This window comes from Hakea prostrata, chromosome 10 (assembly GCF_041222555.1).
Source record: "Hakea prostrata isolate BN-2017 chromosome 10, UWA_Hpros_2, whole genome shotgun sequence".
NCBI lineage: Eukaryota > Viridiplantae > Streptophyta > Magnoliopsida > Proteales > Proteaceae > Hakea > Hakea prostrata.
The window spans coordinates 3,238,789-3,249,622 of record NC_142609.1 but is presented as its reverse complement, the minus strand read 5'-3'; the positions used below and the strand labels follow the sequence as shown (position 1 = coordinate 3,249,622).

The window sequence follows — 10,834 nt, the reverse complement described above, 5'->3', positions numbered from 1 at the left end:
GATTTAGAAATTGCATATAAATGAAATTTGGATTCAGCGTTCTTCTTTGACGTAATTTTGATGTGTTTTTTATTTTTGAGAATGACAAAACAGTCAAAATTGTTTTGCAAAAAGCCTTCTTAGACAAGATAATTGGATCAAGTTCGTTTTTTTGAAAACGAAAAAATGACCCATTTTACCAAATGTTTTTTACAACGCTCATAGAATGAAAAAACATTAAAAATTGTTTCTGTTACCAAATGTACCCTTAAAAAAGAACATATGACTCACAACTTAGTGGTGGGCAGCCAATGTAAATCAACTCTTAATGTTAAATGACTAAAATACCCTCTTATAAAATTAAAAATGACTAAAGTACCCTTATTTCTCATGTCATACTGACGTCTTAAGTAGGTGAATGGAGAACATTATCTTCTTACACCTTTCCATAACTTACCCACCATCACAAGAAACCACTTCAGTCCTCATCCTACAAAACAAAAATCCATTATTTATAGATCATTCCTTACTTCAGTCCTCATCCTACATCTGGAAATCATTCCTTACTTCTGACCTCGGATTTCTATTTATAGATCATTTTCTTTGTCTTCATGGATTTTGCTGCATCAAAGAATTCATCCATGGCTCTCAAAGAGGAACCCCTGTAGTTTTCCTCGTCTCTCGTAGCATCCATTATTATCACTTTAACCTCACAAGCTTTCTTCTTCATCTTCTCTCCTTCCTCAGTCTCACACATCACAAGATTAATCAATTCCAGTAAATGCTCGTGCTTCACCTCACTGCTATTCCCTCTGGCCATTTCAACACATACTCCTACGTCCTCTTCCAAAAGCTTGGAATTATAAAACTGATCAGCTCCAAGAGGCCATGCCAAGATCGGAACTCCTTGGCTTAAACTTTCCAACACAGAGTTCCAACCACAATGACTAATAAACGCTCTCGTCGACTTGTGACCCAGAATCTCCACCTGTGGTGCCCATTTTCGCACCAATAATCCCCTGTTTTGCTCCTTAATTCGATCCGCAAACCCCTCTGGTAACCAATCTTCTGCTTTGAACTCTGAATTTATGTCCACTTCGAGCGGAGGTCTTACGACCCAGATGAAATTCTTGCCGCTCGCCTCCAAAGCTTTGGCCAGTTCCATCATTTGGATGGCAGAGAGTGTGTTCTGAGACCCAAATGACACATACAGAACAGAGTCTTCAGGACATGTATCAAGCCAATCGATGCAAAGATTGCGATCATTTCCGGCTTTCTCTGTCAACTTAGAACGAGTTGGACCGATTGCCCAAACAGGGATTCCAGGCTTTTTCCTTCTGAAATAGCTCAAACCAGTCTGATCTAAGCCCTCCACTGTGTTGAACAACAGCCCATCGGAGGATAACCACAACCGAAGCTGTCCCTGGATGAATACAGACCACGGGTCGGCACCATTAGCGTACTTGATGATGTTGGAGAGTTGGGTTCGATGAATTGGGGAGATTTCAGGGAAGTCAGGAACTGAGAACTCTTCGGAATCGGTGTCGCGGTGAGGGAGGTGTAACCAGGCGGAGTAGTAAAGGCCCATTCCGTAAGCACCTCCGGCGTTGAAGATCGAATGGAAGACTCCAAATTGATTAGCGATCTCCGCGGTCCAGGCGAAGAACATGTCTGCGATGATGCAGAGAGGGGAAAGTTCCGAGATGAGTTGGGTGAAGGAAGGTTTGAGAGAGAGAGATGCATTTAAGAGACGAACGATAAGTGGATATGGAAGAACGTCAGTGTTCTCGGAGAAAGGTCATGGTCTGCTGCGGGAGGAAGGTCATGGTCTGCTGCGGAGAAAGGGAGGGAGATGAAACGAATGGTGGAGGTTGCAGGGATAGAGTGGCGGAGCTTTTCGATGTTAAGTGGAGTGTTGACGAAGGTCACCCTGTAGCCTTTCTTCTGCTCTATCTGAAGAGCTAGAGAAAGGAAAGGAATCATGTGACCTTGCGCCATGAATGGAAAGATAATCACATTTTCTTCCTTCTCTGCCATTTTCCTCTGCAACTCTCCACTAGTGACAAAGAAAGGGAGAATAGATTCACCTGTATTTAAAGTCTCGTTTCAACCAACTCTGCAAGATTCATAATGAAGCAGTGAGCGTGGAGTTGATATGCTTATAATTTCTTACCCAAAATAGAAGTGGTGGGGTCCTCACTAGTTTTGTTGGGAAAAAAAGTACGAGTACAGGGATCCACATCCTCTGTAATTCCTTTCTCTATAATTTCCTGTAATTCCCTCATAGGATTGTGCCACATGGCATTTAAGTAATCCAAAGGTTATCTAATTTAAACTAAATTTGAATTTTATTTAAACCCACCCATAAATTTGAATGTTATTTAAATTCTAGTTTGTTGGGTAACCTTTAGATTACTTAAATGCCACATGGCTCTCCTATGGGACTACAGGTTGTAGGAAAAGGAATTGCGAGGATGTGGATCCCAGATGGGAGCCATGCATTCAGGTACATGTTCATTTCGGTCCATGGAACTTAGTTTCGGCAAATTTCGGCGATATTCGGATGATAAATGGAGATTCACATCCTCAGGTAAATCCTTTACGTGCAATTCCCTGCATATTCCTTATTAGAATTGTGGCATTCCATTTAAGTAATCCAATGGTTATCCAATTGAAACTAAATTTGAATTTTATTTAAACCCACCAATAAATTTGAATTTTATTTAAACTCTAGTTTGTTGAAGAACCATTGGATTACTTAAATGCCACATGGCACAATCCTATGAGGAAATTACCCGGGCATTGTAGGTACGGAATTGACTCAGGATGTCATCTTCATCTTCTCCATCAACGATATGGATGGGATATCGCCGAGAAATCGGCAATATCTCGCCTTTTTCTTGCTGAATTAGCGAAATCGCCGGAAAATTGACATCGTTGAAGGGCTGTAGGTGTTTTTTAAAGGAAAAATCCTTTTTACCTTCCCTTTATATTTCTCCATGTCAAGTCTCAACTGCCGTCGGTGTCTCGTTGTTCAGCCGTTGCATTATTCGTGTTATACTTATACCAGAAGAAGTTCACAAGAAAAGAGAGAGAGAGAGAGTTGCACTTGACCGTCTCGCGTTCGACTTGTGGGAGAAATTTTCGATCCAAGATTCGTTGCTATGGAGGTCTTCAAATTAAGAACTGCTACCCCTGATTGCAATCGGTGACTTCGTCACCAAATTTCTTGTGAAGAAGATGACTGCTCGGTGAAGAAAACGAAGTGATGAAGTTTTTGTGTTTTTTACACTTTAGGTTGTGATTTTAAACCACACACGTGGTTCATGGAACACCACGGAATTATAAAAGAAATAAAATAAAAAACATTAAGGCAAAGTGGCAAACGTGAGTTGATGTTTTGTAGAGATATTTATATTATTTTATTGATATTTTAAACTTCACTTTGCAGTTGCAGACTTGTAGTATACTTTATACGTGTGATTCAAGAGTCATGTGAATATATTATATATATATGAGTATAGATATTTCGTTGAACTGTCATATCTCGCCGATATTCGGCGAGATATATCCATATCGCCCGGTTCGCTGGGTAGCGAACCAGGCGATATGAACGAACTTTCGTTCCATGTTTCAGTCCATCAGAGCAATTGACGGATATCAAAGTAGATGTCGCTTAATCTTGAATGTTGCACTTGCGCATTCATATACTGCCGACATTGAGATTTGATCTTGACCGGTCGCAGTATAGTACTGCGTGCATTTAATGTGTAGCACTGAAGTTCAACTCAAATGCTCAAGACTAAAGCAAAGCAACAGTGGATCCAGCACACCACAATAATTCGAGTTACGGGGGAAGGGCACCACCACCATACAACCAAGATCGCCCCACACCGCGGGGTCCACCACCGCTTCGACGAGGCTCGTGGAAAGCCAAGGTTCGAAAATTCGATTTAATTTCGGGTGTCGGTGGTCAGCGAAACCACTGAAACCCTTAAATGTCGGCGATATTTCGCCGACATTTAAACGAATTAAATTCAAATATTATGGGTCCCGTCATGGAACGAGCCCGATGAATATTTTAATACTTTTCCAAAACTACACATGATTCTTCCAGATTTTTCTCTCCAACACCAAAATTGAGATGTCACATCACTTTAAGACTTCTGTCTTTCTTTCTCTCTCTCTCTCTCTCTCTTTTTCTTTCTCACGAGTCACGCCCTTACTTTTCTGGTTCTCTGCAATCACCATTGATGAACAGATGAAGCTTAAACATCAAAAAGAGAAAGTCGATTTCAGGTAGAGACTTAAAAGTGGTTTGTATTTGTTGATCGCAAGAGATTTTTGCAAATAGAGGCGAGAAGAGATAGAGAAGGGGTTCGTTTGTTCGCTGGGAGATGATTTTGCAGAGAGAGGAAGACAGAGAAAAACGGTGGCAAGTTGCGGCCGGTGACGGACGTCACTTATGGCTCGTCTTTGAGTCTTTGAGTGTGGTTTGAAGTGCTTCCTCTGTTTTTTTGGCAATTCTTATTCTCAATCCTCTGATCTCCGTTTCACAAAAGAATCAACCAACGAGTTAGCGGAAATAGCGGAACAAGTGAAAAAATCCGCTAGAAAATGCAAGTTCAACGGCGATATGCTCAAGACTAAAGCAAAGCAACAGTCGAGAATTCCAGCACACCACAGGTATATTTCGAGTTACGGGGGAAGGTTTCCACCACGGTCACTTGAGCGACACACAGGGTTTTCTCCGATATTTCGCGACTTGTCGACGACATATTGAACAATGGGTAAAGCACTAGCCTTAATACGAGCAAGGGAGTTCCATCCCGGGTCGCGCGCTTGCTCTGATACCAATCTACAGCAGTGGATCCACATTTTGTGAATTCCATTTAGATTTTTTTGTTTTTGTTGAAAAGAAATATTTTATTGAATCATTGAGGTATGGAAAACATTGACATCTGCGCTATAAATATGTCAAAGTCAGAGAATTGACGAAGGTCGCTGTGTAGCTTTTCTGAAGGAATCATATCACCTTGCACCATGAATAGAAAGATAACCAATATTCTTTCTTCTCAGCCATTTATTCTCTGCAACTTTGCAGTTGTGACAAAATTGAAGACTAATTTTGTAAGCATTTGGATCAACAAAACATGAAGGGAAAAAGTCTTTTTTTTTTTTGGTTAATCTATAATCTTTATGGGCATCGAGCTCATTTGTGTGGGCCATTTTGTGGGTTCGTCTGTTGGACCTATTTCAGGCTTTAGGCAAAATGTGAACCCAAAAAAAAGAAAAACAGAAAAAAGCTTAAGGTAAACTGGGAATAAAATTAAAAGGGTGAATATCACTTACCTCCCCTCTTAGCTGAACAAATAGCACTTGCACTCCTTTTAGTTGGATAATATCACTTACCTCCCTTACCTAGCAAATATATCAAACATCTTCTCCTAATTTAAATTTCTCGATTAAATTTAATTTTTACCGTTAAATATTTTTCTAAAACCCTAAACTACCCTTGACTACAAATATTTTTTTATTTTACATCCTAAATTACCGTAATCACCTTAAGAGTTAAACTACTAAATTGCCCTCAATTAAAATAATTATTAAAAACCAAAACACCATATTTAAAAAAAGGCTTAAGGTAAATTGGGAATAAAATTAAAATGAGTTTTTCACATGCAACTCACTCAGTTTTGCAATGGAACTCGTGAAGCCTCCCTAGGTGTTAGAGACTAGTATTATACTGTGTATTAGTTGTGTACTTCTCACATATACAGTACTGTATATTGTACTTTATACTCATGATCATTTATATGTATGTGATGTACTCTCTCTGAGAGTCATACGAGTCATTCCTATTTCACATTCTAACATGGTATCTCAAAGCGAGCGTTCTGGTCTTGGATTCTGGTTTCTCTTCTCCGGCAATTCTTGGTCTCTTTTCTCTGGTGATTTTTCTCAAGTGTTTGTGTTCTTCGTCTGTGGTGATTTTGCTCAAGCATTTGTGTTCTTTGTCTGTGTCGTTTTTTATCGTTCTCTTCTCCGTCGATTTCTTCGGCAAATCTCCTGTTGTTTCTTTATTTGCTGGAAATCTTGGCTATTGTTCTCAAATCACTTTAGTAGTGATTTGTGTTTTTCCTTTGTCATTAATCTTTCTTTTCTGCGATTTTGGTATTGAAGATCTTCTACTCTGCTCTTCAAGCTGATCTTTCTTTTTGATCTGTGTTTTTTAGATCTGTTGTGTTTCTTTGATCATTAATTTTGGTTCAATTTTGCAACATCTTATTTTTACAATTCTGCCAACGACTCTTGCTTGATTAATTTTCCTGTTAATGGCTTTTGAGATGACTTCTTCTTTCTCCACCTTTGTTGATCCTTCATTGTCTGGTGCTACCTCTTTTGTTTCGGTGTCTCATGCTCATCACTATCTCCCTATTAAACTGAATTCCACTTATTACTTGGTTTAGAGGTTGCAATTCATTCATGTTCTTCGCACTAACAGGTTTGATGGGATTCGTTGATGGCACCAATCCTTGTCTCTCACCTTTTCTTGATTCTGAGACTACACCACCAACCCCTAATCCTACCTATTTTACATGGCATAAGCATGATCAAATATTGTTATCTTGGATCTTGGCTTTTTTAACAAAGTTTGTACACTCCTAGGTTGTTAATATCTCCACTTCTCATGGTGTTTGGTCTTTTCTTGCTTCAAACTACACATCCTCTTCTCAAGCTCGCATTATGCAACTTAGGATGCAGCTTCATAGCCTGCAAAATGACTCTAACTCAATTTTAGCTTATCTTCTTCAGGTCAAACAAATTATAGATTCTTATGGTTCTTGCCTCTTAGCCTGTTTCAGAACCTGAACTTGTTCTTTTTATCTTGGGAGGTCTTGGACTTGAGTTTCAGGCTTTTGTGATTGCTACTACTACATGTGGGTGCCCTTCATTTTTTGACTCTCACACACCTTGATATAGCATTTGCTGTCAATATGATTTGTCAATATATGCATCACCCTACAATTGATGCTTGGGCTACGGTTAAACGAATTCTTCGTTATCTAAAAGAGACCCCATCCCATGTGATTCTATGTTCAATCGAGGCTTGAAGGAACCTTAGTTATGAAGCTAAATCCAGTTGGACTTCACTATGTTCAATTGAGGCTTGAAGCATTAGAAGAAGAAGAGCGAGAAATACATCATTTTTGGGGAGCAATTTGCAAAAATTGATCACGGCCGTTCAATTTCTTCTGTTTCCGGACAAAAAGAAGAGCTTGAGAAGAATGAGAGAGGGATTTGGGTCGTGGGTATATGAGTCGTCTTGTAAATTAGGAAACTTTAAACCCTTAAAATGTGAAAAAAAAAAATTAATATTTTACAAGTATGCCTCCGCCCTTTGATTATCAACCGTTAGATCCTTTTCGACTGACGTGACAACATCAGAGCCATCCCAGCTGCCACCAACAGCTGCTGCAAATAAAAAACCATTAAACCTGGACCTATTACATTGCCGAGCAAACCAGAGTCAAGAATGTCCAAGATTCTGGAAATCATTTCTTACCTCTGACCCACTTCTGACCTCGGATTTTTATTTATGGGTCATTTTCCTTGTCTTCATGGATTTTGCTGCATCAAAGAATTCATCCATGGCTCTCAAAGAGGAACCCCTGTAGTTTTCCTCATCTCTCGTAGCATCCATTATAATCTCTTTAACCTCACAAGCTTTCTTCTTCATCTTCTCTACTTCCTCGGTCTCACACATCACAAGATTAATCAATTCCAGTAAATGCTCGTACTTCACCTCACTGCGATTCCCTCTCGCCATTTCAACACATACTCCTACCTCCTCTTCCAAAAGCTTGGAATTGTAAAACTGATCAGCTCCAATAGGCCATGACAGGATCGGAACTCCTTGGCTTAAACTTTCCAACACAGAGTTCCAACCACAATGACTAATAAACGCTCTCGTCGACTTGTGACCCAGAATCTCCACCTGTGGTGCCCATTTTCGCACCAATAATCCCCTGTTTTGCTCCTTAATTCGATCCTCAAACCCCTCTGGTAACCATTCTTCTGCTGTGAACGCTGAATTTATGTCCACTTCGAGCGGAGGCCTTACGACCCAGATGAAATTCTTGTCGCTCGCCTCCAAAGCTTTGGCCAATTCCATCATTTGGGACGCAGAGAGTGTGTTCTGAGACCCAAATGACACATACAGAACAGAGTCTTCAGGACATGTATCAAGCCAATCGATGCAACGATTACAATCATTTCCGGATCTCTCTGTCAACTTAGAACGAGTTGGACCGATTGCCCAAACAGGGAGTCCGGGTTTTTTCCTTCTGAAATAGCTCAAACCAGTCTGATCTAAGCCCTCCACTGTGTTGAACAAGAGCCCATCGGTGGATAACCACAACCGAAGCTGTCCCTGGATGAATACAGACCATGGGTCGGCACCATTAGCATACTTGATGTTGTTGGCGAGCTGAGTTCGGTGAATTGGGGAGATTTCAGGGAAGTCAGGAAGTGAGAACTCGTCGGAATCGGTGTCGCAGTGAGGGAGGTGTAACCAGGCGGAGTAGTAAAGTCCCATTCCGTAAGCACCTCCGGCGTTGAAGATCGAATGGAAGACTCCAAATTGATTAGCGATCTCGGCTGTCCAGGCGAAGAACATGTCTGCGATGATGCAGAGAGGGGAAAGTTCCGAGATGAGTTGGGTGAAGGAAGGTTTGAGAGAGAGAGATGCATGTAAGAGACGAACGATAAGTGTGTATGGAAGAACATCAGTGTTCTCTGCTTCGGGAGGAAGGTCATGGTCTGCGGCGGAGAAAGGGAGAGAGACGAAACGGATGGTGGAGGTTGCAGGGATAGAGTGGCGGAGCTTTTCGATGTTAAGTGGAGTGTTGACGAAGGTCACCCTGTAGCCTTTCTTCTGCTCTATCTGAAGAGCTAGAGAAAGGAAAGGAATCATGTGACCTTGCGCCATGAACGGAAAGATAATCACATTTTCTTCCTTCTCCGCCATTTTTTCTCTGCAACTCTCCACTTGTGAGTCTGTGAGAAAGAAAGAGAGATTAGATTTACGTGTATTTAAAGTCTCATTCATTGAATTAGCGTTTCAACTAACTTTGCCATATTCATGAAGAAGCAGTGAGAGTGGAAAAAGTGCTGGGCTCCTCACTAGCTTTTGTGGGAAAAAGAGCTGGTGCGCACTCGCTTTTTTTGGAAAAAAGAGCCTTTAAGAGCAGGTGGATCAACAGAGGAGAAGGGCAAAGTCATTTTATTGGTCACTTTATAATCCTTTAGAATTGACGAAGTTCACTGTGTAGCCTTTCTCTACTCAATCTGATGAGCTAGAGAAAGCAAAGGAATCATAGGACCTTGCGCCATGAACAGGAAAGATAACCACATTTTCTTCCTTCACAGCCATTTTTTCCCTGCAACTCTCCACTAGTGACAAAGAAAAGTGAGATTGACATGTAATTAAAAACTCATTCATTTACTAAAGAGAGCAACTTTGCCACATTCATAAAGAAGCATTGAATGTGGAGGTGTTAGATTTAACCATCAAAAGCAAAATAAAAGTGATGGGGTCCTCACTAGCTTTTGTGGGGGAAAAAGAGCTGGTTGCACCCTAGTTTTGTTACCCATCAATTGGTCAAATGGGCCCTTAGGTGACCCTTTGAAGACTAATATTGTAAGCATTTGGATCAACAAAACATGAAGGGAAAACTCATTTTTTTGGTTAATTTTAATCTTTATGGGCATGGAGCTCATTTGTGTGGGGTCGTCTGCTAGACCTATTTCAGGCTTAAGGTAAACTGGGAGTAAAATTAAAATGAGCTTTTCACATGCAACTCACTCAGTTTTGCAATGGAACTCGTGAAGCCCCCCCCCCCAAAATTCAAAAAAGGGAAAAAAGAAGTTTAATTTTTTTTTCCCCCCCCCCCAAAAAAAAAATTTTTTCAACCAAAAAAAAAAATTAAACCCCCCTATGAGAAAAGAAAAAAAAAGGGGGGGGGGAAAAAAAGGGGGGGGGGGGGTTGAAGGAAGAAAAACACCAGCCAAAACAGTACATTAACAAAATAATAGTTTAGGGCCAATTTCGGTTTGGTGTGGTTTGAGTTTAGGCTAACTAACGGTTTAGACTCGAATTGACTAACGGTTTACAGTGTGCAAAAAAGAAGAACAAAAAACAATTGAGCATCCTATAACAAAAGCCAAAGTTCCTTATAAAAAAATTGAAATTGATCAATTTCCATTAAAAAAAACTAAAAGTCATTCCACATTGTAGAAAACCCACCCACCTTATAGAAATCAAGAACCGATAGTAAACAAAAGCCAAAATTCCGTACAAAGAAAAATTGATAATGGTTGGTGATTGCCTGAGACCTAATCTATGGGGTTGTGGATCACACCTTTGAGTATTTGAATAAATAGATACCAGTTGGGGGATGTGACATTAGTTCCTGTAAGCACCAATAGCCATGGAAGCCTCGATAAAATTTGATTTAGGAAAGTGAAGCGAGTTTTAAAAATTGAAGGAGAAATTTCTTAGTAAAGTCAAGATGATTACAGCATAAATGACGAAAGAATGGGGTCTTAATAGAGATGAGATCTTGGAAGAATGGTGATGAGGCCGGTGCTGGAGCCAAAGATGAAGGCTACTAATCTCAAGATTCTAAACAAAGAATCAATGGCATACAAAAAGATGCCACATAAATCACAAGACTAAGATAATATAATAAATAAATAAACAAATAAGAAAGAAAAAAAGCAAAGGCTATTGATTGATGGTGGCAACTTTCTCTCCTCACTCAGCTCTCCTTTCCTTCATCTTCTCCATCTT

The 10,834-nt window shown here is 40.2% G+C and overlaps 1 protein-coding gene and 1 pseudogene across 1 annotated transcript; both read right to left on the bottom strand.

Moving 5' to 3' along the window:
- Positions 1 to 445: 445 nt before the first annotated feature.
- LOC149001501 (UDP-glycosyltransferase 92A1 pseudogene) lies at positions 446 to 2,143 on the bottom strand (annotated as a pseudogene).
- A 5,025-nt stretch (positions 2,144 to 7,168) lies between these two features.
- Positions 7,169 to 9,204, bottom strand: LOC149001500 (UDP-glycosyltransferase 92A1-like). The gene has a single exon (XM_089137381.1). The coding sequence runs from the start codon at positions 9,089 to 9,091 to the stop codon at positions 7,574 to 7,576; it is 1,518 nt and encodes a 505-aa protein (XP_088993507.1). The 5' UTR covers positions 9,092 to 9,204; the 3' UTR covers positions 7,169 to 7,573.
- Between the last annotated feature and the right edge of the window lie 1,630 nt (positions 9,205 to 10,834).